The 27,324-nt window shown below is 42.3% G+C and overlaps 3 protein-coding genes across 4 annotated transcripts in view; 1 reads left to right on the top strand and 2 right to left on the bottom strand.

Moving 5' to 3' along the window:
- Positions 1–1,205: 1,205 nt before the first annotated feature.
- LRRC10 (leucine rich repeat containing 10) lies at positions 1,206–2,042 on the top strand. The gene has a single exon (XM_042816319.1). It carries the CDS (start codon positions 1,206–1,208, stop codon positions 2,040–2,042), a length of 837 nt encoding a protein of 278 aa, XP_042672253.1.
- Positions 2,043–4,030: 1,988 nt separating this feature from the next.
- CCT2 (chaperonin containing TCP1 subunit 2) lies at positions 4,031–14,867 on the bottom strand. The gene is made up of 16 exons (XM_042816201.1): positions 14,787–14,867; positions 14,177–14,251; positions 13,671–13,736; positions 12,692–12,803; positions 12,162–12,238; positions 11,138–11,250; positions 10,069–10,271; positions 9,780–9,880; positions 9,565–9,692; positions 8,059–8,162; positions 7,363–7,482; positions 6,622–6,750; positions 6,424–6,527; positions 5,493–5,592; positions 4,988–5,129; positions 4,031–4,339 (listed from the first exon to the last, which is right to left on the bottom strand). The coding sequence occupies exons 1-16, from the start codon at positions 14,787–14,789 to the stop codon at positions 4,309–4,311; spliced, it is 1,608 nt and encodes a 535-aa protein (XP_042672135.1). The 5' UTR covers positions 14,790–14,867; the 3' UTR covers positions 4,031–4,308.
- Positions 14,868–18,163: 3,296 nt separating this feature from the next.
- Positions 18,164–27,324, bottom strand: part of FRS2 (fibroblast growth factor receptor substrate 2) — a 50,341-nt gene continuing 41,180 nt past the window's right edge. For both annotated transcript variants that reach the window (XM_042816094.1, XM_042816093.1), the window contains exon 7: positions 18,164–25,658. In XM_042816094.1, coding sequence (XP_042672028.1) covers positions 24,708–25,658 — 951 coding nt within the window. In that variant the 3' untranslated portion in view covers positions 18,164–24,707. The remainder of the gene's footprint in view (positions 25,659–27,324) is intronic.

The following is a 27,324-nucleotide window of genomic DNA, read 5'->3' as shown; positions in this document are numbered from 1 at the left end:
GACCAAGGAAGCACCCTATACCCAACATACATGAAAGAGCTGATGTACACTTAAAAGCAGGTGATCAGAGATCTCTATCACCAGATCTAACTGCAGATCGTGAGGCAACATAACCTGTCTGACATTGCTTTTTTCTCAACCTCCTGTCCTGCTTTTTGTTTCTCCAAGGATACGTGGCCTCCCGGCACTCACATCTGTGGGTGTGTAGCACCTGACCCCCAGAAAGTGACCGCAAGAAAATAGCCTCCCTGAAGTAGGTGTGGAAGATGGCAGCATTGGGCTGCAGAGGGCAGAGGGCCAGCTGCCAGGCAGGCTGCTTCCCTGCCTGACACAGCTCTGGGAGGTACAGCAGAGCCACGGCCTGGTGTATGCACACCCACAGCAGTTTCCCACCGGGCCTCAGCCCAGGGACAGCCATCACACAGCTGGAAGGCTGCAGAGAACAGCCTGGGCTGGCTGTGATTGTGTGTGTGAAGTGGGGATTCAGGAAAGATGCAAAGCAGAAGCCAGTGAGAAGGCCCTGCATGGCTCAGGATGTCAGGGACTATAGTAAACGTGGCTACAGAACATAAACACTGCAGCAGCTAAAGATAGCCGTTTGCCAAGGATCTGTATGAAAGGTTCCAGATAAGTACTGGGTGGCAAGTTACACTGTTCAATTGTGTATTTGGCACCTTGCAAGGCAAGTGCATAGAAGTGCTACTCGTCTGCAAAGTCGGTCAAGTCCTGACAGGTATTTTGAACAGCAATTCAATCACAGCCAACATTTCTGCTGAAAATTTAATAAACGTTGGAGTTGAAAAATTCAGTCTTCTGTCGTGTTTCCTTTCTGCAGCCAATCCCCAGCACCGTGCCAGCTGCACGGACCGCACCGACACAGAGCAGTGAGGGGGCATGGAAGCGGCTGTTTGGACGCAGCCGCAGGGCAGTGTGCAGGCTGGGGGGAGGATGGCTCACTGGGGAGCTGAGGGGCGCCAAGCACTGTGGGGCAGAAGGAGGCCTGCGCTACAGGTCACCATGTCTGCAACCATCACCAAACACTCGTTCCATTATCAGGAACATTTCAGAGCTCTTGAGATTAGTGGCTGGTGCCATGTAAACAGAGCCTTATATTGGGCAGACGGAGTTACCACCAGGCCAGCGCGCAGCGGGAGGAAGCCAAGGCCAGCCCCAGCCCTCAGTCTCCGAACAAAGAAGGACCCGAGATGGGCAACAGCCTGAAAGCCATTGTCGCTTTTGTGCCCTCCGATGAGTGCCAGAAGTACCTCCTGGAGGACCTGGAGGAGATGCCCGTGGACAAAATGGTGGATCTGAGCGGCAGACAGCTGCGGAGGCTGCCCCTGCACATCTGCTCCTTCAGGGAACTGGTCAAGCTGTACCTGAGCAACAACAACCTGGCACAACTCCCTCCTGAGCTGGAGCAGCTGCAGAACCTGCAGATTCTGGCACTAGACTTCAACAACTTTCGAGCACTGCCGCTGGCCGTGTGCGCGCTGAAGCAGCTCTGCATCCTCTACCTGGGCAACAACAAGCTCTGCAGCCTGCCTCTCGAGCTGCGGCTCCTGCAGAACCTCAGGACCCTCTGGATCGAGTCCAACTGCCTGCAGCAGCTGCCCGAGGTGGTGTGTGAGCTCAGCCTGCTCAAGACGCTGCACGCTGGCTCCAATGCGCTGCGCACGCTGCCCACCCGCCTGCGGCGCCTGCGTGAGCTGCGCTCCATCTGGCTCTCGGGCAACTTGCTGGCCGAGTTCCCCTCCGTGCTCCTGCACATGCCTTCTCTGGAGGTGATCGACGTGGACCGCAATGCCATCCGTTTCTTCCCCAGCCTGGCCCACCTGCCCGGCCTCAAGCTGGTGATCTATGACCACAACCCCTGCCGCAACGCCCCCAAGGTGGCCAAGGGGGTGCGCAGGGTGGGGAGGTGGTCGGAGGAGAGCCCCGAACCCCGCAAGCGCTCCGGGGCTGTGATTGAAATCTCGCTCAGTGAGAGACCGTCACCACCTCCTGCCAACAAAGCTGAGCCAGAAGCGGAGGCCTGCTGATCTCTGCCGGCCCACAGCACGACAGAGGAAGCAACGTGCAGCAGAGCTCTGTTCTTACAGCTGCTGTCTTCTTCCCAGAAGATCTGTGACCACTCTGGTTTTGTTGTTGCCAAGTAGCAGTTAGAATGATTGTGAAGGCAGCTGCATGCGGTTCTGCTGGTTCTTGTGCCTGTAGGGTCTGCCTTAGGGGCAGCTGCGCGTGCCAAGGTTTGATGCAGTAACAAAGAAAACCAAAGCCCTGGCTAAAATGGGAGAACCATAGCTGCAGCAGAGGGAAGCCTGCATGTGGAACCAGAGGGCTGGGAGCCCACCTCTCCAGGCTCACACAGGAGCTGTAGCTGAGGCAAGTTACTGACTGTCCAGCCGGGAACGGCTCCAGCTTGCCAAACTCAGACCTCATCAGATTCCCTTGGAAACGCACAGAACTTCTGTTTTCTAAAGTGTATTTTGCTTTGATTGTTTAGCACAGAACAGAGACGCAGTTCAACGTGTCTTGATACCTAGCTTTTGATTCCACAGCTGTTTACTGGAACACAGCCCTGTACCACAGGGCGGGCAGCCCTCGGTGCTGCAGGGCAGCCACCTCCCTCTCCCCATCTCCGCTGTGGTCAGAGCCATCCCCCAGCACAACAGGCAGCAGTGACGGCTGGCTGCCCCTGAAACCTTGGAGCCAGTACTGGTTTGTTTCTGCTTAACGTCATTCTCAAAAAATTCTCTGAAAATATATACTCTATTCACACTTGCTGGCATTTTAAATGAAGTCTGCATTTGGATCTGGCTGGCACCTGAGTGTACTTGCAATATTCATTAAATAAAGCGTTCCAGAGTCTCACCAGACTGTCTCGCTTTGTAACTACCTGCACCCTCCCTTTCCCCAGTCCTTGCCTAAACTTTTTTCCAACAACCTATTTCTTTTCACAAACAGGACAAGAATTTGAGGCTTTAACTCAACATCCTACAGAACTACTTTAGCACTCTGTTTAGTGGGTGGTGGGGGAATATGTGCTTTCACCTGTTCCTTGAAGGCTTGCATTGAGGCAGTGCTGTCACTGCAGTAATTTGAAGTCTATTTTGATTTGGAGGAGTATTTTGAGTCCATTCTCTTCATTTGAGGAAGAAAAACCATTTGCACAGATAGATACTTTCCTGATTTCAAATTAATCTTCCTGCTTTGGCAGACAGCCCGCGTCATTTGCCGAGGTGCTGTGTTGTCTGCAAAGGGCCAGATGGGTCACCGAGCTCAGCCAGCTCTTTTCTGCAGGCTGCCATGCAGACGGGGCGCCGCCACTCGGCCCTACTGAGAATCGCCTCCAAAACTGATGTGAAGGCTGCCGTTGGAATCGGGCTTCAGTGCTGCTTCAGCTAAAGGCACCACTAGCCTAACAAGGAAAAGCATTACCTTTGCACCAACTACTGGAATAGGAAGGAATGTACCGTTCACAACAGAAACTGGGCTAAAGGGGAAGAAAAAAGGGAAAGCAATGCAGTTTGGCACAATTCCCCACCAACTGCCCTAAGTTTAATAATAGGTATTTGCAAAGACAAGCAGCCTGTGTCTATAACCTAACACACACACAGACTCTTCAATCCAGCATGTTCATACTTCTTCCCAACTAGTTCCCTCTGAAGCATCCTACACTGAATTTGCAGTGCAAAAGGCTGCAGTGTGATTTAAGTTACTGTTATGGGCACTGCCTAAATTTCCTCTTCAGCTTTTCATCTTCTTAGCATCAGAAAACAAACAGTACTCCACAATCACTAGAAAAGGCTAACAACTCTAGAGCCTATTACTTGGATTTCAATTCCAAGCCTATGTGGCCAGGACTGGAATAAACTGCTTATAAAAACTGAACAAAGGCAACCTAAAGAAGGTGATAATGGCACATACAGCAGGTGAGAGAGCAACCCTAGCATTAACTGATCTATTCACTTCAAACCATCTTAAGCGTGAGTGAAGATACGAAACACAAAGACCAACACAACACTGATGAATTTTATTTTTTATTTCTGTGTATCTTAAGTGGAACATGGAAAGGAACAGAAGCTGTACGGTGTATAAAGCCCATGTTTTATGTGGAAGTGAATCTTACCCACAACACACATGAACCGAAATAAGTTAAAAGAAGCTGAAAACACTTTCTTCTTGCCATTGTTGATGGAGCTGCTCATCTTAAGCTTCTGTTCCATAACCTCACAAAAACTAAATCATTAAAAAAAAATTACTAAGTGAGATCTGGTCCACGCAGTCTCAGGTGCCAGGAGAAGTTTAACATGGGCGATGGTCTGGAACGCGTTTTCTGGGGAGAAAAAAGAAAACTCAGAAAGTTTTCCCCTGTGCTGAGGTCGACCAGCTTCCCCCCATCTGCCTTTATTTTTCAATTGACATTTTGCACTCAGTGCTAGTTTCATCTCACAGCTTTGAGATGGTACTGTCTTTTGTGGTAAGACACAAGCTTTGGCCATACTAAGAAAGAACTGTGAGTCATAAAACAGTGCAAACTACTTTGTAGGGGCAGCATAACCTGCCTAGAAGTAAGATTTCTTCCTATGCTTTGCAACAAACACAATTTTGTTTTAGGTGCAGATTCTATTTCAGAAGCAGCTGCACATTCAACTATGCATTCTTCTAAAGAAAAGGCCCCTACATTTTGGTGAGCCACTTCTGCAGATGTTTTAGTACTCTAAGTGGCACATGAGGAGATGGTGCCTTCACATTAAGTAGGCATTTCTCAGGAACACTATTCTGAGTGCACTGATGGCTCTGAAGGCCTGTTCATATTGCTCATACAAAAATAAATCGCATATAACAAGTGCTGGCATGTCAGATGTCAATCTTCGTTCCAATAAAATAGTTTTAGAACGAGACTTTTTCTGCAGTCACTCTTGCATGGAAGGAGGTCACTGCATACTGCTGGAACTGACCAAAGCAGACATCCTAGTCATACCTGGGTGCTGCTTTAATGATGTCATCTACACGAAGAATCATTTCTGCTGCTTCAGCTGCACTCAGCAGAACTTGTCTCTTGACTTGGAAACTTTCTGTTACTCCCAGTGCTGCCATGTCTCCAATGATCCCCTCTTTCATATCTGAAAGAAAGCACAGGTTAAGAAGTAGTTTGTTTTGTATGGATTTTTTTCCTTCTCTTGCTTACTTGGAAGGAAATTACCAGAAGCTGACAACCCAACAGCTTACCTGCTCAAATGAACCATACTGATAGTAGGGGAGGTATTAAATAAAGTCATTCACATCAAGGTCCCCGCCTTAAGTTCAAAATTCCTCTCCATTTTTTTTTATTATTATTATTTTTTAGATGAGCACACTTACTGTGCCATCAATATACTCAGTTCTTCCAGCTGAATTTATCAGTGACAAACAAGTTCAGTAAGTCTAACTCCCCTCCCCCCATTCAAACACCAACCCAAGAACAGAAATAACATCAAGCTCTTTACCAAGTCCATAAGTTGTCTTCCCTTCACTGTGGGCAGCTCTGAGCTGAGAAACCAAATCTGCACTGTCATAGCCAGCATTATCAGCTATTATTGTTGGGATCTAAGCAGATAAACACAAACACAAGTTAGTTTTAATTAACACATGGACTGATTCCTACAGTCAAAAACATCACACACTCCCACACTGCTACCTATTTAGTTTCAAGAAGAGCAGCTGATCAAAACCAGTAGATTATCTGTTGCACTGATCAGAACTGAGGAAACACAATCCAACCACCCGTTTGTTTAAAACTGGAAGACAACCGCTGAGAGGACAGAAGTGCATCAGCAGATTTGTCACCATATTTTATATGAACAGAAAGAAATACGTCTCTTTGTTAATCGCTTCAAATTACAACTGGAGGATTTGAGAATCCAGCTTCCTGGTCAGCACCAACCACCACATCGCTCTGTTTGCAAAACCTGCACGAGCTGACAGCAGAGGTAATGCCACGTCTTACTTCACTCTTTAATTACTTTTTTTTTTTTTCAGAGAGATGCTTCCTCACAGTCTAATTCCCTAACGAGGCGTTTCCCTAATTTAAAATAGACAAATCGGAAGGCAACTGGTCCTCACACTGAGTGTCTGTTAGCAGCATAATATCCTATAAACTTATTTTCTTGTAGTACTCTAATTCCTACTAAGATGCAATCTCCAGCAGGAGTCTAGAAACTTCTGGATAGCACTAGAGCACAAATAAAATTAGACAGAACACAAGGGCTTTTGTAGAAACCCTAATTTTTCATCCAAGATACTTTGCTGTACTTCAGTTCTGAGTTTTGAGAAAACCAGAAGCTGGATAGAGAAGCAACTGCCTGCTACAAGGAGTCAATAAACCAACAAGCTCTTGTAGCTTTACATTAATCCAGCACTCTGATTAAACAAACTTACCATTCGTAAAGCCTTAGCAAAGGACTCCATTGCAACAGATTCTTTGCCAGGTGTTCTGATGGCAAGTTCTGCAACAGCATTAGCCATCAGCATCTCTGAACAACCTGTACGTTGAAGACACACAAGTATTTTATACATGAGTTGAATAGCAATACAAAACGTGTATCATGTCCATGGCACAGAGATTTTAATACTCACCTCCACCATAAACAGTTCTGGTGTCCTTCACAGTCTGTGCAAGAACACAGAGAGCATCGTGCAAAGACCTCTCAGCTTCATCTAGAATTTGTTGTGTTGCTCCACGCAGAACTATGGTACAGGCTTCACCTACAAAGTTCAAATGCAGGAAGATTTAGAACAAACAAACCAAAACAATAAGATGAGTGTTAACATGACACAAGGCAACGATATCACAAAGCACCTGAAATGGTTTTAGCTATGGCCGCAATTAAATTCCACATAAAGTAATCGATCTGTAGAGAGGAAGAGGGGAAGCGTGATGACATTTCACAGGCAGACTGAAATGATGTGCACTATACTGCTTTCATTGGTGAGCTGCTCCAAATCTTTCCTAATTTAATAGAAAGTGAATCCTTTACCTCAAAACAAGCACCTGGAAATTTACGGTACTGGTATCTTATTAGAACAAGCGAGCCAGTTCTTCAAGCATGACAGACTGCTACTCCTCTCGTCAATTTAATCACCCCAAATAGAAATGCTGGATACCACACTTGCACTTATGTAGATGTTCAATGTTATGTAAACGAACAGTTTTCAAGCATGAAGATGTACCTGTGCAGGAATCATGCCTTATTGAAGAGCAAGGCATTCAGAAAAAGTTAGATAAGTCATTACATGGCATTGCCATCCTGGTAACTGAACAGTGCTAGCACAGAGTTAACAGACATTGCAGCATGCCATCCCTGTTAAAACACTCACCCATTGCCACACCAGAGAAATGAATGAGTTTATCTTCTCCAATCATGACTTCTTCAATAAGCTTGCAACTTCCTAGCTTTACCAGCTCAGGGTGATCAAAGGTTGATGCAATTTCACCACCTACAAATGTAAGATTATACCAAGTCAAAAAGCACCCTCACTTCTAGCCAAGACCAAAAAAGGAAAGAAAATTTATCATCCTGCACTTCCCATGGCTAAAGTATCTTTTCCCTTTTCTACAAAAACTTTTCAACTTTTCAAACTTTTCTAACATTTATCAAGCAGGGACTTAATCTGAAGTATTTTTACAACACCAAAGATAATTTAGCCAGTTTGTATTTCCATTTTTCGCTTAGTGCCATCACCCTTTGTTCACAGTTGGTAGAAAAAACATGTTTACATCATTGTGAAGGAAGGATTCAGAATCAATCATTTTACAAGTGAAATGTTATATGCTGAAAACAGAAACCGAGTCACCTGCTATTGAAAGATGTCACCTGCAGATTTGATAAATCCACAGCTTAGTGTTAAAGTTACTGATGGTTAATTTCATAGCCCTCCATACATGTTTGTATGCAAGTTGTGTAAAATAAAGCTCATTCTAAGTACTTTCCATGTTCATAGATCAATCTTTGACATTTGCTGAAGACAGAAAAAACAACCTCCAAGTGGCAGGCAGTACAGCAGTCTACATACCTGTAACAAGAGCCAGACGCTCCACACCAGCGAAGTCTGCATGTTCTATGGCCATGACACCAGCAGCCCCAAAAAGCTGTTCAGGATAGTTGTAGATGAGCTGTCTACAATTAAAGCAAAGGCACAGCTTCCCATTAGAGAAAGAACAGATGTTTTGAAAGATTCTACAACCTTTGTTACCAGAGTAACAAAGGACAGCCAACTAGCAGCATGGACGTAGATTTCTGAAAGCTACAAGAACAGCTGTATGTGAGGCACCAGCCACCCAAAGTTACACTCACACACAAGCAAACAGCAATGACAGCACAAAAAAAAAACCACTAAAAAAAAATTCCAACTACTATAGTTCTGAATACATTGCCTCTGATGACACACTATCAATGCTTTAAATTCCAAGCCCTTTGATTCTAGGTGCCTGACAGAAGCTTAGCTGCCAATTCTATAGCAGGGTGAGCTAGAACAACACAGCAAAGGCTTTCTTCAGTTCCTTACCAACACAAACACCCAGCAGCACACAACTCTGTGTGTACCTGGCCAGTCTTCTCACACACACACAGCTAAAAGACTACAGAGAAGAGTATGTGCTTCTTTATTTATACGGATTCTCCTCTCTTCAAAGCGCGGTCAACAACCAAATTATTTTTCCCTTCCAAATTAGAGGAGGACTGTAGGAATTCAGAAGCTTGGAGATGACACCTCAAGAAAATAGATACTTATCATCTATCTTCAAAAGAGACAGGTGGCATTTCTGATTACATACAGAGAAGATTCTTCCTACTGTAAATCAATATTGCCTTGACCCATCACACATCTCCTCAGTCGTATTTAAGTGGTAAGCATGTGAGATGTGGAAGAGATCTACAGCATGGCTGTAAGCAGAAATCAACTGTACCGGTGAATAAATCAGACTTAATACATTCTAACTAGAATATCATTAGCCTGGCTACAACGACTGATGGCTACCTGAACTTCTTAGGGCAGCCACCACCTGTTTTACAGGCAACACTGCATAGCAATGGGAAGTTAAGAATTCTTTCTGCACTGCTTTGAAGCTTTCTTCCATCAATCCACTCACTGGAGCCCTGCCTCTAGGACTCTACACATCTGTACCACGTCTACTGGACAGACCGCTCTTTTGCCTACACTAGAACAGAACGTAGTGAGACGTGACACAGGTGAAAAGACTCTCAGATTCACAGATCTATCACTGGTTATGCTAAAACTACAGCAACATTACTTAGACTACTTGGGCTTTGCCATGGATCCCTAATTACAGAACAGCCAAACAGCAGGACAATAGTGTACAGGACAATGGGAGGGGGGGAGAGGGGGCAGGGAAGGGGAGGGGAATGGTGCGAAGGAAAGGTGTAAAGGAAACACTCACCTCAGCATCATCTAATTTTACAGATCTAGGTATAAACAATATTCTTCATACACATACTGTATTACAACCTCACTACTTTGTGTTTGCATTATAAACCCTACCTCTTTTCCAAGAAAACATACCTGTTAATAAAGCAGTTTATTCCATGCTTAAGTATACGATCTACTTTCTCCTTCATTTTTTCCTTTTCTGCCTGTTCTATTTCTGCAACCTTTGCTGTAGAGTCCACTCTAACACGAGAGCCAAAAATCTAAATTAAAGAGAACAAGGAGTTCAGCCTGCACAGTTAATTCTGCTTATGAAAACGCTGTTTCAAAACAGTAGTTCCATCACATACCTTAATCTTGTCTGTATCCATACCAGTATTTGCAATAAGAATCTTTGCGTTCTCAATTCTTTTGGGCTGGTTTACACCAATCTTCTTATCGAGCAAAAAGCCTGTAGTAATAAAAGATGTTGGGTTTTTTTTTTTTTTAAGACTTCAAATTAAGAAAGGACAGCAGTCCATTTATATTATTGCAAAAACAAAACTCTCGTGCCTTACAATTCAGTATTTCCATAGCGACGTCTAACTTGTAACAGCTTCCCTTCTTAAGCACAATTACAGCCAACACACAAACGCTTACCTTCATCTAAGTAAGAATCGGCCAAACTTCCACCAAGTTTCTTAATGATGTGGATAGCCTCCAAGTTTCCAGAACCCTTCAATCTAAGAACAGCTTCTACAGCTAGCTTGACAAAGTGATCTTTATGATGAGTAAGTAATTTTGATGAAAGAGTCGTTCCTGCAATGTTCATCAAGTCTTCACGGAACTTCACTTCATCATCACTACAACAAAGGCAGCAGCACAGCTCCATTAGTAAGCCTCAATTTCACAGCCTTAAGTACCACCAGACTACCACTATCGTGGTATTTCTGCTTAGTGCTGTGAGATAAGATCCATTACTCATTTTGAAATTGGAGAAGCCACAGGTGAAAGACTTTTTTGAAGCTGGTTTTAGTTTAATTTAGCCTAGCTTTTGTTGAAACAGTACTTTGTTAACTGTTAGTTGTCTTTACTTTTACAAAATCAGTTCAGCCTTACAGTGATTTACCTGCAGTTTGCTGTTTTGATCAGGGACCATAATAGCACATATTCTATCAGCAACCTGCATGTCACGACTACATCCAAGATTTTTGGCTATGTAACATAGCAAAACATTTAAACTCACCCTGGTAACTACATATTGGTGCTTCTTCCTATATCAAGGCTTTAAAAAAAATCTTATTTCGCTGTCCTTGTACTATTTGTACCACAATCCTGAGCTGGCATTCTATAATGTGTAATTTCACTACAAAAATAGTTCAGACTGATTAAGAACAAAAACGTTGCACTTGGAAAAGCCTGTGCCGTCACGTAAAGGATTCAAACACATTTAAAATCAGAGCAAGAGATCTGAAATAACGACTCAGACTTTTGGCCTATGGGGAAAATTTCTGTTCATTTTCTGTTTCTGAATACAAGTAATTTTCAATAGTTTTACAAAGCTTCTACAGCTCACCAAACTCAAAAGTAGTCTTTTCCTCCAAATGTTCAATTCAATCACTCTGTTTCTTTCAAACAGCAAAAAAATTCCCAGTACTCTTTAAGTCTAACTGGTAAGTTTTCATCTCAAATAGTTTATAAAGAGCTACTGAAACTATGCATTACTAACCCATGATCCACAGCTGCTTTCAAGAGTGCCTCTCTGGAAGCTTTTGTGGCTGCCCTCCAACCTGCAATGATGGTCTGAGGATGAATCTTCCTTGAAATCAGCAATTCTGCCTCCTATTTGAACAAAATTAATCATTAGCTTTCTTACACAGGACATTTACATTCACTAGGAAAGACATTTCAGAGTAGTCTGAAAATTCTGAATGCCAGCAAAAGCATCAGAACTATAAAGTGAAGACCTAAGAGAAGAAGAACATTCTAGGCACCTTTCCACTCCCCCCTCCAACCTAGGCAATTACGATCTGCCCTTGGAATTAAGAAACAAAACTAATTCTAATACAAACAGAAACCAGACACATGCAACAAAACAGCCAACTCTCACTTGATTACACATCCGTTACACAACAGCTCCTTGTTCACTTAAGTCTGTAACATAAGGTGGAGTGGGGGCCCAGAGGAGAGCAAGGAACCCCCTCAAAGTTCCTTTTGCAAGGAAGTCGGCAAGCTGACACGCCATTCCTCAGATGCTCCTGATCTCAGATCCACAAATCATGACCATTGATTCCCCTGGTACAGTTTGAGTTCTTCAGTTCTAAGATCTATTTCACAGTGACTTCAAATACAGCGTTTGGCAATCTTCAATGTGCTGTGTTTACAAGGAACGTTATGAATTCAGGTCTTGTGCACACAACAGAATTTGACAAGGTTGGTCTTTCCCCTCCTTAACATAGTGGAAAAGGATTTCAAAGGAGCAAAATGAAATAAGGAGAATTTTTTTTTTTTAACTGTACCAAATCTAAATATTTGTGAATTTATAACTTATATGGACCACAAATATAAAAACATATTTCAAAAAATACATGAAGACAGTACCTAAGGGTTTTTTCCCATCAGTTTAATGGCAATGGGGCAAAGTATTCCTATCCTTTGGGAGCCCACTTCATAAGCATCAGCAACACATCTCCTATTGATATCCCAGGACTATGCAGCCTATATAAAAACATCTGAAAACAATAATACATCACCCTCAGTAACTCAGCTGCCAATACTGTGACAGACGTAGTTCCATCACCAACTTCATCATCTTGAACCTTTGACATATCTAAAAGAAAGCCATGGCATTAATGCTTGGATTCACAACAAACTGAACACCCGTGGCAGCTGTAATCAAGAGTATTTTTCTCTCTCGTTACTTTAAGGAAAAAAGAATGTTACTGCCAGACAAAGAGGCTGTCAAACTGTAACTCACAGAAAAACCTGAGATGCAAATCAAACACAGCACCCTTCAAATTCCCTGTTTGTTTGCAACACAGACCTATTCTAACCTGTCAGTGGTCAAAAGCCATCCCTCTCTCAACCTGTGCCTAAAGATCATCATCAAAATGAAGTAAGGCCAGACAGATGCTCTCAAGTATAGATATGCAATATCTATCACAGAATATGTCAATTTCTCACACCATGTAGAATATTTTTCTGTGAAGAAGTTAAAACTACGTAAGAAAGCTGCAAGTGAAGAAATTCCAAGTATGACAATGACAGACTGTTAGAAACTCACCAACCAAGACCTTGGCAGCTGGGTTGTCAACTCCAATAGCTTTCAGGATTGTTGCACCATCATTGGTCACTGTCACCGTGCTATCCCTGCCAGTACTCAGGAGAATCTTGTCCTACATGATGCAAAAATTAGAACAGTTTGAAAAACAACTATTATAACTAAATTATCATACAATGGTTTGAGCTGGAAGGGACCTTTAAAACCATCTAGTTCCAACCTCCTGCTTTGGGCAAGACTGCCACCCACCAGCTCAGGCTGCCCAGGACCCCATCTAATCTGGCCTTGAACACCTCCAGGGATGGGCCATCCACAGTTTCTCTGAGCAGCTGTGTCTGAGAGAGAAGAATTTCTTCCTTATATCTAATCTAAACCTGCCCTCTTTCAGTGCAAAAATATCACACCTTGTCCTGTCACTGCACTCTCTTCCCAGCTTTCCTGTAGGCCTCTATTTAGGTACTGCAAGGCTGCACTGAGGTCTCCCTGGAGCCTTTGTTTCTCCAGGCTCAACAAGCCTAGCTCCTTCAGCCTGTCACCGTAAGAGCGGTGCTCCAGCCCTCTCATCATCCTTGTGGCTTCTACCAGACCAACTCCAATAGCTCCATGCCTCTTCCTGTGTTGGGCACCTCAGGCTTGGACAGAGTACTGCAGGCATGCCCTCTTAAGAGAGAACAGGGGGACAAATGCCCTCCCTGTCTCTGCTGATTATACTCCTTTCGATACAGCCCAGGAAACGGTTGACTTTCTGGACTGCGAGCACATGTTGCCGGCTCATATTCAGCTTTTCATTCAAAAATCTACCCAGGTCTTCCTCCATAGGGCTGCTCCCTATCCACTCATTGCCCAGACTGTGTTCATGTTTGGGATTGCCTTGACCCAGGTGCAGGATCTTGCACTTAGCCTGGTGAAACTTCATGAGGTTTACATGGGTCATGGCCACAGATCAACAGGTAGAACCACTGAGAACTTGCAGCTATCTTACCATGCCTTTAGGTCCCAGAGTGCTCTTGACCAGGTCACCGATAGCAATTGCACCAACAAAGGATGACTGTAATGAAAGCAAATATGCCTCAGAAAATTATTTCTACTTTAAAACAATAAGTAAGTGCTAAGCTGTAATTTCCAAGGGGACATCTTAACCAAACTCTTCTACAGGCAAACTCCCAGCAGAATCCAGTTCCAATTTCCTTGAATGCTACATTTCAACAATGAGACAAAATGTATTCCATTTTTGCAGTAAGCACTAAACTACATATCAGAGCCAAAAGACTTCTGAGGAAGTCTTAGGAGGTTCTTGTGAACCTCCAAAGCTGAGATACAGAAGAACTCTGTTGATATACACAAAACACTTCTATTTTCTGCAACAGCAAAAGACAATAAGAGGCAGATGAAGCTCTACATCGCCACAAACTGGAAGTAAACTTAAATTTAAAAGAACGACTATCATTACCCAGAGCATCACCAGTTTATCTTAGAGAAGAAACTTACCAACCGAGCGGTTTCTGCCTTCTCTTCATCTGCACCTGCCTTGAAAATGTTCACGGGAGCAAGGGAAAGGGACGCCTACAACAGCGAGAGCAGAGAATACTTCTGCAGCTTTCACAAAACACCGCATTTTAAACACAAAACCCCGACACCAGCAATCTTAAGGAACAGTTTTAATGCTGAAGTAATTCCTGTGGCCCATTTGGCTTTGATAACGAGAACATTAATACTGAATACACCGATTCCTTGTTTGAAATCCGTATCGCGATCTGTTCGCCGACAGATTACGTGAATTACGCGGTGAAGAGACGGTGAGACAGACCGCGTCTGCTGAAAGAGACGCGACCAGAAGCGTGCCGCCATCCCCTCGCTTCCCAGGGCCGGCCCGGGCAGCGCCTCAGGCCGAGCGCCCACCCCGCATTGGCCCCCACCCGGCGCCGGGACCCGCCCGCGGCCTAACGGGCGCGCCTCGTGCGCGGTCTGGAACCTTCCAGGCCCGATCTCCTCCCCCACGCCACACGCGGGCTCCCCCGCCGCTCCGCGCCGCCTTCTTTTTCCTCTCCCCCTGGGGTGGAAGCGCCGGGGGCACGGCGCGGGGCCGCCCGCCACTCACCATGCTGCCGCGGGACACCCAGCCGCCTCCGGTACGGGATGAGCGCGCACACCGCCGCCACAGCACCAGCGCCCGGCGGAAGTGCCGTCAGAGGAAGCGGCGGAGGCGCCGCGCGGCGCTGTGGGAGCTGTAGTCCCCCCCCGGCGGAGGCGGGAACGGCCGCTGCCGCGCCAACTCCGCGCGGGTTGCCGTGCCCGCTTTTCAATTCCGTCGCGCGCCTGCGGCTGGCCTCCCGTGAGCTTGGCTGCCGGCCTCAGGCTTGTGTCATTGTATCGCCCGTATGGCCCATTGAAAGCAAGCAGAATTAGATCAGGGAGGCAGTCCTCTCGGTCCCTCTCCTCTCAGCGCTTTCCCATAGGGCGCCCGGAGCACTGCTGCCAGTCCTCTGGGAAGTACAGCTGTGCCGGTGCCGACCTAAGCCTGGTGCTGTTATTTTTTTCTGCTAACAAAAAGCCTGCCACCTACAATCGTGGCATCATTAATAAAATCATGAAGGCTAGAAAAGACCATGAAGATTTCTATTCCAATCATCAGCCCACCACTCCATGCTCACGGCCCTCAGTGCCACATGGTTCTGGAACACCTCCAGGAGCAGTGACTCCACCAGCTCCCTCCCTGTGCCAATGCCTCATCTCTCTTTCTGAGAAGAAATTCTTCCTAATACCCAGTCTGAACCACCCCTGGTGTAAATTAAGATCGTTACCACTCATCCTATCGCTGTTTCCTGAGAGATGAGGCAGACCCCCAGCTCAATACAACTTCCTTGCAGGCAGTTGTAGGGGATGATAAGGTTTCCCTTGAGCTTCCTCTGGACTGAACAATCCCAGGCTCCTAGCTAATCCTCATAAAGCTTGTGATCCTGATACTCAGCAGCTGGTCAATTATCAGAAGGCTTTGGGGACACCCAATAGAGGCCTTTCAGTGTCTAAAGCTGGGCTACAAGAAAGAAAGGGATAGATTAGCAGGGTCTGTTGTGATGGGACAAGGGAAATGGCTTCAAACTAACAGGGGGGAGATTCTGGTTGGTCATAAGGAAGAAGTTTTTTGCAGTAAGGGTGGTGAGACACTGGAGCAGGTTGCCCAGAGTGGTCGTGGATGCCCTGTCCTTGGAGATACTCAAGGTCAGGCTGGGGGGCTGTGAGCATCCTGATGTAGCTGTAGATGCCCCTGTTCATTGCAGATGGGGTGGACTAAATGACCGATAAGGGTCCCTTCCAATTCACACAGTTCTATGATATACACATAAATTGGTTTCTATGACTTATTCCTCGAGAACGTATTCTAACTGGTATTCTCTTACTGTCAGATTACTTATGCCAGAGATTGGGACTGTGCTCTCTCCAATGTTGTGGGTGGGTTTTTTGTTTTTTGTTTTTCTGGCTAAAAAAGCCAAGCCTTTTGAGAAAGCACATCCCAAGAAACATCTCTGAGTGTGTGTTCGAGACTCAGGCTGGCCAAAGCCACGTGTCTTTCCCAATGGAGAGCTATAACAACCTCCTAAAACTCTGCCACCTTTCCTAGTTGTCTCTCAATGTAAGGATGCCTAGTATAGGATTTTTTTGAAGGTTTTTTTGTTCTATTCAGGGAATGGGACATGGTTTCACTCCAGTCTTGTTCTGAAAATGAGTACTGATTCAATTACAGCATCTTCAGTTTCCATCATAGATATATAGAAAAATGTCCAAAGTTTTGGGTTGGGCAATAGACTGGAAAAAAACAAAGATAATAACTACTGTTATCTCAAAGCATTCGTAAGATGCACATTGAATTAATACTGACTTTAATTCACATTTCTGCTATCGTGGTGTAAGTTGAGCTATATAAATGAGCTGCGTTCTGGGTTGTTTTAACATGAACTGAGACAAGTTTTGTGCTTCACAGTACAACCCCCAGAAAACCCCAGAGATCAAATAACCAACATAACCTTCTCAGCTAAGATTATTTGCACTTAAAAATACACATACGTACTCAATAGCAGATCATGCCAATGCTGAAGCTGTACCTTCTGATCTCTGCTCGTTGCAGTATTTTGCTACAAGCAGAAGCTCCTTAAACTGATACTACTTCTCACCTCACCCTGTTATGGGATGACTGTCTAAGAGCAGGCTATGCTGCACGTTTCAGCTCTGGAGCCGACTGTTCTGCATGCTCTGTGCCCCTCAGCTCCAGGTCCAGTGCAGGCCCAACGCTCAGGGAAAACAATCATCACAAAATCCAGCCCTTTGGATGCTGTAGAATAACACATGTATTATTGTGCTTTCAAGAGCAGTCTGTAGCATTATTGGTGGAGAATTGGCTTTTAAACATCATGTAAGTCAACTTCAAAATTTCAGAACACAACATATTTTTACTGGTAACAGCGATGGATTACATCAGTTGCATGATATTTTAGCAACTACATCCGTCACATTATTAATTTCATTTATCACTTATTCGGATTTTACTATGGAGACTATGGAGATATGCTCAGCCCAAGAAGAGAAGGCTCTGGGGAAACCTCAGTGCAGCCTTCCATTACCTAAACAGGGACCTAGAGGAAAGCGCTCTGTCAATGAGTGCAGTGACAGGACATGGGGTAATAGCTCATTTTAGCTATTATAGCACGGAAAGAGGGCTCGTTTAGATTAGATATAAGGAAGGAATTGTCCACTGTGAGGGTAATGAGGCCCTGGCACAGCTGCCCAGAGAAGCTGTGGATGCCCCATCCTTGGAGGTGTTCAAGGCCAGGTTGGATGGGGCCCTGGGCAGCCTGAGCTGGTGGGTGGCAACCAGCCCACAGCAGGAGCTTGGAACTAGATGGTCTTTAAGTTCCTTCCAAGTCAAGCCATTGTATGATAATTTTGTTGTATGATAGTTTAGTTCTACGATAAATTAGTGACTAATTCAAACAAATCTAAATCTTGCATCATGCAGGACAAGATCACTACATTTTATCATCTCTGGAGGAAATCGTAGAGGCCATCTGGACAGGGCTTCAACCTTGTATTTATTTTTCCTATTATGCTTTCTGAAATCATTGGGTACAACGCTAAAAAAAAAAAAGTTCAGGCTTTATTAAATCTTAGTCATTTAATAACTTGATGGTGATTTGCTAACAAGTAGCAGATAGCAGCAGTACAACAACAAAAATCCAGGCCTATGGGCAGAAGAAAGGAACAGAGCTCTAACAAAAAGGAAACAAAAGCCTGTAGAAAAATTTACAAACACCGGGTCACTGTCTTCTGGATTGTCTTCCCAGCACTGAATGGAATACTAGAGGGAAAAAATAGCTATTGATCATTGCCTTGAAGCGGTGATTTGAAGAAAAGCAAAAAAGGCGACTAATGCAGTATGCATCAGCACTCACAGTAGTAACTATTGAAGTAACCCACACATTATTTTCAATGTAAAATCAATAGTTTATTGCCATGCTACAATTATTATTTTTTTTTTCCAAATGAAGTTGGCACTGGTAAAGGGGAAAATGTTGTCGTAATACATAATACATCTTTAAAAATGAACATTTGGTAAGCTTTCTCAGTAAGGATAGCTTAAAACAAGGGGGGAAATGTTTTTCAAGGTTTTTTTGTTTTAAGATTAACGTGGAATGGCATAAAAATACACTCTTTCTGCATAGTATAATATAATTTTCTTAAAAGAAATATGGAATGTTTGTAAAAACAAATTCAAACAGGGCAAATTAACTGAAATTTTATAAACAGTTTGGCAATGATACTCTCACTGTTTAGACTTTTTTATATAAAAGAAATAAAAATCTAGAAAGCTACCTTTATACAAAGTTGCTATATTTATGCCTTTAAGTAGGAAAAACATTTTATAATGCAAATTAGGACATACAATAATCTTACAATATCATACAATATAATGACAAGAAAGGAACATACAACATAAGATTTTGGCCTTTGTAGAAATGTGTATTTCTGCATTTAATAAATGCATTTGTGGCACACTGGTGACTATTGTATTCTTACTCCTACCAGCCAGCACACATGATAGAACTGTTGTCAGCTGTATTGTAAGGGCAGCTCTGCAGTTTAGGGAAAACACAGACAATATTTCATGAGACATAAGGTGATGCTGCAGTGGATTGAGATGTAACACGCAAAAAAAGGCAACATGCCTGCTGGTTGAGACATCTGTATCGTGGGGAACTCTACAACATTGCTGTCTTTCATACCAGAGCATTTCATATACATTCAGTTATTAAGTACCAAAGTCTTACAAGTGAGAACATTTGTCTTCAAGATTTGGCAAATTTCAGGGGAAATACAAAGTTAGTACCAAATATATAATATATTATATATAAAATGCAGGTGTATGATATACACACATATTCTAATGCAAAAAAACTGCATTAATATGGAGTTAAGTTCACTGATATCCATTCCTAAATAACACAACCATTACAAATACAGGTGTAATCCTGACCTTTCACACACTTTAGAATCACTTCCTCTCTCATACAACATAGTTAAAGCAATATATATGCAGGTACGACTACGAAATCAAAACTCACATAGTAATCTGAACTCTGACCACAACAAATAGGATTTCTGTTTTCAGTACATGTAATTAAATATATTTATATTTTTACAGTATTTTTAGACCATTCCTGAAGAACTTGACCAACAAGGTCCTCAGGTACAACAGAGCTGCTGTCAGCAGAACTCAATCTTGTAGGAACACACTCGGAGGCCCAGACGCAGGTACGAATTAGTTTGGCTTCAAGGGATGCTGCATGAGGCCCAAGCACTAGGAAGGCAGATTCTCTGACATCAAAGCTCCTACCTCAGACTTCCTTTTCTATTGCCAAAGGACAGGACCAGAGCAAAGGACGCACCGACCCCAGGCTCTCTGGGCTGCTGGCAGGTGGTTGGGAGTAACCACACATGGCATGGCACTGGGGAGCGGCAAGGTGAGCTTCATGGCACCTTTGTACTGAGGTTCTTCAGAGAGCAGAACAGCTGCTCCTTCACATTCATCTCTTGACAGTTTATTCACCACAGGTCTCGGATGGGAGCTGTGGCTGGGACCCCGAGGCATGAAGGGCTTTGCAGACACGCAGGAAGACAGTCCCTGTTCCAAAGGACTCGAGCCTATTTCATAATTGGATTTGTACAGAATCTCCTTTGTATATACACATATTTGCTACATAAAATAGAATTACACCAAAGTAATGGGTATATCAGAAAACTGTCACAATGTATGTATATTACCACACGAAGTAATTATTAAAACTGCAAGAAAAAATTCAAAATGCCCTTTGTAATATATAAAAATATAGAAATGTCCAAAACTCGTTTCATCAACCATAAAGGTAACTTTATATCTCATGTTCTATCTGTACACCTACAGTTCCAAACAAAACACTGCGTTAATCTGGAGCAAACACCACATTAGGATAACATCCTCATAAGACATCTGACAACTTAGTCACATACCTTACAGCACAATATCACAAGAAATAACGTACAAATGGTCAGAGTTACAGCTACTAAGACTTTTTTTAAATTCACTTATCTTGTCCAAAGGAGGAAGTAATTTCTAAAGATTGTGAAAGGACCTTTGCTCATGACTTTGTGTCTTTTCAATGCACGCTATGTATGAAGGACACCAACAGCCTTGACTCCATCTTAACGCAGTCTTTTGTGATGGAATTTCTTCTTTTTTTTCTTTTTTTTCCTTTTTTTTTTTTTTTTTGGAGTGTATATGAATTTAAAATAAAGATGTAAATGAACTTAAGTTGATATTAAGTGAATACTGTCAAATATAAACGCCTGATTTGTTGTATCAAAGAAAAGATGGGAAAAGATCTTAAGAATAAATTCCAAAACCACTTAATTCTGTCTATCAAACCAGAAGGTTCAATTTTCTTTTGGCTTCTTGGGGTTACAGAAAAACTTCAGATCCCAGTCAACTACCAGTTCGTAATAAATCAGTTTTATCTTATTTGCAACCACTAAGTTAGCTTGTACGGTGAAAAAAAAAAAACAAAAAAAAAAAACAAAAAAACACCATTGAATCCACATTACACAAAGAGGAGAATACTGCTCAGAAATAGAGGTCCAAATCAAATACAGCATGATATGCTCAAAGTAGTACATGAAGCTGACCAGAACTTGCAGTTTTACTTCCCCAACAGTGAAGGTAATTTACCATTTCGTGATTCCATCTCAATGTGAAACAGTTACATAAAAAACAGATTCTGAGCAAACACACTGTCAAAAATCCAGCAAAATCAAGTGCTGGCCAGTTTCCAGCAAAAGAGCAGCCCTTTCTCTGACGCTGTTTTGAACCTGATACAGCTAAGACCCTTCCCTGGTCACTTCTATACCAAAGCCCTACTCAGAGCTTTAAATACACAAGAATGTTTAGGTACCTGGGGCAGCGAGGGGGGTGGAAATTAAGCAGTTTATGATATGCAATATATTTAAAACCCTTCAGATTTCTACAAAAGGTTTGTAGACTTTAGTAAGAATAGTGTTTCAATGCACACCATTAAATTTAACACATATGCAAAACGTACTTATGGGGGGAAAAAAACAGTCAGGAATAATAGCTAAAAGTCATTTTTTAATTTTCTTCTGGAGCTGCAGGGAAACACTACCAAATTAAAATTAGACTCCCTCTCCGTATCGATTTGAGGAAAAATATTTTTGTTATACAACCAACGGATTAGATTCTGAGTGTATTTCCAGTACAATTTTATTACATACTTTTGGTCACCGCTTTGACATTTTCTTTCTTTAAAAGATACTCCAATGTCTTTCACAAGTCATTGCACTGAAGGAATATCTACAGTTAAAGGCTTTCCCTCGTTAAACGTGCTTGAAGGGCAGCAGCCAATTGCATGCTATGGAAGAACAGTAGAACTGGTAGTGGTGTTGCCATTCTTGCAGGACCTACTGTGTAGAAACTTAGTCTTAGTTACTACAGAAATTTGTTACCTACTTGAAGGTTCTCACTCTATACACCTGTGGGGCCAAAATAAATACGAGCTAAATACTGTGGCGAGACTTCAGCTGAAAACTCAATCCTAAATTACAGACACTAAACCTAACAACACAACCTTTAAAGAGACTGAAAATACATTTACCAACTCTCAAAGGGTAAAGTGCATCACAACTACATCTACTTCAAGGGTCATAAAAAAGAGAAACAAAAAGAAGGCTAAAGATGAGCAGTGCAGGTAACAGGACTACCCAGTACGTTTGCAGCTTACACAAAACAAGAAAGCGTTATTCCACCTGTAGAAGAGGATATAAAATATAGTCCTGGAAAATATGGTGCCAGATTTGTTAAGATAGCTAAGGCTACAGAAAGTTTTCACTTGACTCTGCTCAGTGAGTATTTCATTTAGTATATATTAAAAACAAGAAGAAAAATAATGCCATGGCTATGCATTCAGAAATCATAGAGAACAAAATCTCAATGAGTTCTCAATTCTGGGGACCAGACCTAAGAAAATACCCCACATGAAGTACTGTGAAACTTACATTAAAAATATATATATATATTATTCAGATCATCTCTTCTTTTGAGACTAGGATAAATGCATAGGGCAGTGCACCAGAACTAAGGAGGGATCTTTCTTGTAATTTTGGCAGCTTACTTTGGATCTGCACTAGGTCTGTTTCCCTATCTGACAATTATGAATATTGCTCCTCTGCCTCACAGCTGTGTTACAGGGGTTGAGTTCATCAGAATTTGAGACACCTGTACTATACAGATGAGGACCAAACATTTCTAGGCAGCTATCTAGATCACACACATTTACCTCAAAACACATGCTGAAGCAGTAGGCTGGCTCACAGATTTAAGTGTGCTTAAACATATGTTCCTAAGTTAAGAACCACACCAGTATCATTAACCCAGTCTTGTGCAACACCTCATAGCTTCTCTTCAGTACGACTGGTCCATAACACAAGGTAAAGCAACGGAAAAGATATGAAGGAGCATTAACACTGCAGACCTGTAAAAATCTCTAGTTCTAGGTAGTCTTCACCTTCTTGAATACCAAGTTCTCCCCACAAATCAAAAAATCTATCACAACAGTTTGCATAGGTTGACAATGAAATCATTAATTATCTCATTAAGTTCCTCATAATGGTCTCAGCACATCCCTCTCTTACTTCTGCAAATTGTGTTCTCTGTAAACCTGGTATTTCGATACCACACAGTCTATAAAGAATAATTAAAGTCTTTCAGAGTTAAAAGCTTGCCTGATATCCCTTAATGATGTGGCAAGAAACATGTATTTCAGATGCTACCGTTGCTACCACTAAAAACTGAGAGAAGACCAAAGAAAGAGTTAACAAAGATACAGGGATACACTCCAATTTAAAAACCTGAAAAAATATATATTTTTTTAAATAACACAGTTTTAAATATTGCATGAAGACCCTTATTTATTTTTCAGATCTTCACATGGCTTTTCTTGCATGTTTTTCCTCACAAAGTTCAAGGGTTATTTTACATCACACCAGTTCACAAGTGTCAGTTCCTTTACAGGCTCAAGAGTAACCTCTGCTGCTGCTAGTACCAAGGTGCACCTGCAATACTGCCAGAATTCTAAAATTATTCAGAGCATTGAGAAAAGGAAACAATTTCTACTAAGGGTGCATCTGGCATATTCAAATGACATTCTGCTTGGATGTACCTGTAACACTGTGCAGCTATTATTGAAACCAAATTCACCAACTGCAAAAAGGAAAAGAAGTATACTCATAGATAATACTACCTTCAGATAATTTACTACATTTCTTTCTAAATTATACTATCAACTATGGATGCACATTGCTAGAATGTACAGTTTCCTACAAAGAACTATGAAGTCCAGTACCCTGACTCCCACGTAACCTGTGTCTGAATCTTTAGAGGAAGACAATGACTGCATAATAAACCTTTCCAGTTGTGCAATAATGCATGCTGCTGGAGAGCAGGGATATCTCAGTCAGGCATAAAGAAGTACAACGCTGGACAAAGACGAACATTTGACCTTCAAGAGTCTTTCTTTGTCAAATGCAGAGTGAGACAAACACATACACAACCCTGAACAATAATTAAAGCTATGTACAAAATTTTGACTCTTAAAACAACAAAGAAACACAAATGCAAAGAAAGGAAGGCACAGTGAACTAAGAAATGACAAAAGGGCCTTAATTCATATAGCCAACCTGTGAATTCCTTCACAAAAAAACTCTAACATTAAAATCCATCTGATTTCACAGAGAACATGATATGCCACTTGGAATTCTCTTCTATCTGAAGTAGCTTAAGGCTGGGTTTAGATGTGTTTATAGCAATGATCAACGGACTCTTATGTGACCTCTCAAATATCACACCACTTAAGAAAACTACAGGGAATTAAATGCCTTCTTGCCCACATGGTCTTTGATGAAGAAAAAAAAAAAGTTTGGTATTTATATCCCTTGAGATGAACCAATGCATCTTGTGTACATCAAACTGAGTTAATGAGTTACATACATTTCATTCTGAAGGAGCCACGTCAATGAGAAACGAATGTAGATATCTGTCTTGAAAGATTAGGTTTACCTGCTAATAACACATATATCAAGAGGCTTTAAAAAGTGTTATGAATGCCATTAACGACTATAGGCACCAAACCAGAATATTTATAAATTCAAAACTGGCATGTCACTCAGACTCTAATCAATTTAAAGAGGCACTGTGAAAGGTGGCGATGCTGCTATGCAGTAATTACTACCATAGAATGAAATAGTGTTACCTAAATGAATACTTGCTCTACATTAATTCCCTTTAGTTAGACAAGTACATGAAGTATGCAGAAAAAAGTTCTATTAGTCTATAAAAGGCGTTAGTGTTAAGAAATGCAAAGTACTTGCATCTTCAATTTTATAAACTTCACAAAAGGTGCAAATGATTTAATGCTTCCCAGGCTCACATAGGCAGGTCAGTACTGTTATGTCTAGTTTTCCTAGAAGTACCATCATCTCGGGGCAGTGCTTTTTGCAGGCTTGACATAGCAGCAGTTCTTTCAATGTCTATCACAGCATACAGCTCTGTGCGCCTGGTTGGAGTTTGTGGAAGTGGAGTGGTGGGGGTTTTGGGAGTCTGAGGGTTGTCGGAGTCACTGCCACCTTCCAAGTCAACCTGTATGTAGTTGAGCTGCCTGTGTTCTAAACTCGGACGTCTAATGTCAAAGTTAAAGACTGTTGGGGTACAGTCCCGACGTCGTGGAAATTCTATTTTATGAGCACTTGATGGTACTGTTACATTCTCTGTATTGACATAATTATGCATTGGATCTAGGTTATTGTGGTAGCCATTCAGAGATGGGGTCTTTGGTCCTAAACTGTCATCTTCATCTCTACTCAGCTTGCGGGATTCCCAAACAGGAGGCAAGGATGGCAAGTTCTCATAGTTCAACAGCGCAGTTCTCCTCTGAGCAGAGTTGTTAATGTTCTGGGTATCTGAGGTACTGGTGGATGTCAAACGACCTCTCCTGACCCCCGAGGCACTAGGGATTGATAACCTATTTATATTTTCATACACCAACTTATTACCAGATGGTGTTTCTCTACGTTCATCACTGTCGTACCCAGTGTCCCACTCAGTATTGTTTGTGCTGCTGCCACTAACTTGGTCTCTCCCAAGTTGCTCCAGTTTCTCTCTTTCCATTAACTGCCTTTGAACAGGGGTTGGTCCTAAAACAAACTTGACTCCTTCAGGCTCCAGGAGAACGTGAGCATCTCTGTCATCAGTACATATCTGATCTTCTTTTACTTTAGTTGTTTCAGTGTTTGAAAGCTTTGATTCCAGTGGCGCATGCACACTCGATCGATTTTTTCTTTCCTCTTGTACACCAGTAGTGTTGACATAAGTGTGCACCTAAAAGGGAGAAAAAAAAATAAAGGAAATTATGCTGTCTCTGTCACATTTTGTTGAGCTGTGCTCTATTTTCATTACTGTTGCTTTATTGCTGGTTTTGTTACCGTTACTCTAATAAAAGAGTAGAATTTAGCTGCGTTCTAGTTGCAGCTTTTCAGGTTCTATTCCAGCTCTGCTCTGGTCACAGAAACCTTGGGCTTTTTTAGCCCAGCTCATTAGTACACTTGGACAAATTAGTAAAGCAGAGTTCTGCTTTGTCCTCTCATACCATGACAGTGACCAAAAATTCCAGAGTTGCTTTGGCTAAATTTATCTTTCTAATTTCCACACTGGAAAGAAAATCTGCTGTCCATTAAAAAATATATATATAATCAGGACTGCACCTTGTATACCACTCAGTTCAAGAGTGAGAATGAGATTAGCTTTCAGAAAGAACAGGCATTCCTTCTTCAAGAGCCAACAGCTTCCTCATACCAGAAGCTGAAACAGAAAAACTGCATTTCCATATGAACCGTGGCACTCAGAATTAAGAAGTAGCAGGAGTTAACAGCAGATGCCACAAAAACAGACAGGAAGATACTAATTTATCCTTCCAAGTTCCCACATCAGAGCAACATTCAAGTCTGAAAGGGAAAGACTAAAGAACACCACCTCTAAACTTAGACTTTGCCTGCACACTCAAATAGCAAGGGCAGTATTTGACAGCAGGACTCACCCCACCTTTACAACTTCTCTGTCAAGCTCTACAAATTGAAGTGTTATTTACAGCTCACTTGACTCTACACTGATTCTTTAAACTCATTCAGTCTGCAGTAACAACTCCTCCTAAAATTTTCTGTGGTGGCTCCAACCTAATTCTCTCCCAAAAGACAGTTCACTTTGCACTGCTCACCTTCTTTTATTTTCAACAGTTTTCTCTTACCACCAGATTATATTTTATTAAATTTAACTAACATTTTCATCAGCAACCTGAATGATGAGAAAAGCCTCAAAGTTTCTGATAGCGTTCTTTCTCAGAATGGTAAGGTTTTCATTGAGGACTTCAGTCACCTACAAAAATGGCCTCACATAAACTTCATGAAGTTCAGCAAGGCAAACGTAAAGTCCAGTGCCTGGCACAGAACAATACTGACAACACAGAGCAGGTAATAACTGACTAGATAAAAGTCTTGTAGAAAAGCACCAGAGGTCTAAGTTGAATGTGAATCACCAGTGCACCCTTGCAGCAATGAATACAAAATGTCTATTGGTTTGTGTTACTTAAAACACAGCCAGTAGGTTAAGGAAAGTAATTATTATCTTCAATTCAGTACTGCTGATACTGAATCTGGACTGATGGCTCCCAGAAGAGGAGAGACACCAGTGTATTGGAGAGAATCCAGTGAAGGGCCATGATTAGAGGCACTGGAACACATGACATACACAGAGAAGCCAAGAGAGATGTCTTTGTTGCCTTAAGTAAAGGCTAGGAAGCAATTTAATAGCACTTTTCAACTCTTTTTAGACAGTTAAAGAGAAGACAGAGTCAGAAACATATGAGAGATGTTCAACAAAAGCGTAAAGGGCAATCAAACACCAGCTGTAACAGGAGAAATTTGAGTAAGGGAAAAATGCTTTGACAGTAAGGTGGTCAAGCTCAGAGACATTGTGGGATCACCACTCAGTG

Source organism: Centrocercus urophasianus, unplaced genomic scaffold (assembly GCF_019232065.1).
Source record: "Centrocercus urophasianus isolate 14NV4802_14NV808 unplaced genomic scaffold, USGS_Curo_1.0 seq_15, whole genome shotgun sequence".
Classification (NCBI taxonomy): Eukaryota; Metazoa; Chordata; class Aves; order Galliformes; family Phasianidae; genus Centrocercus; species Centrocercus urophasianus.
The sequence above is the reverse complement of the archived record's forward strand: the minus strand, read 5'-3'. Positions and strand labels throughout refer to the sequence as shown.

Bases quoted from the DNA above. Each gene is read 5' to 3' on its own strand.
- LRRC10 (XM_042816319.1), top strand. From the start codon at position 1,206: ATGGGCAACAGCCTGAAAGCCATTGTCGCTTTTGTGCCCTCCGATGAG.
- CCT2 (XM_042816201.1), bottom strand. The intron at 13,737-14,176 runs GTAAGTTTCTTC...CTTTCATTACAG, and splicing joins AGGCAGAAACCGCTCGGTTG to TCATCCTTTGTTGGTGCAAT. The intron at 9,693-9,779 runs GTATGTGATGGA...TCTTTAATTTAG, and splicing joins TGGATACAGACAAGATTAAG to ATTTTTGGCTCTCGTGTTAG.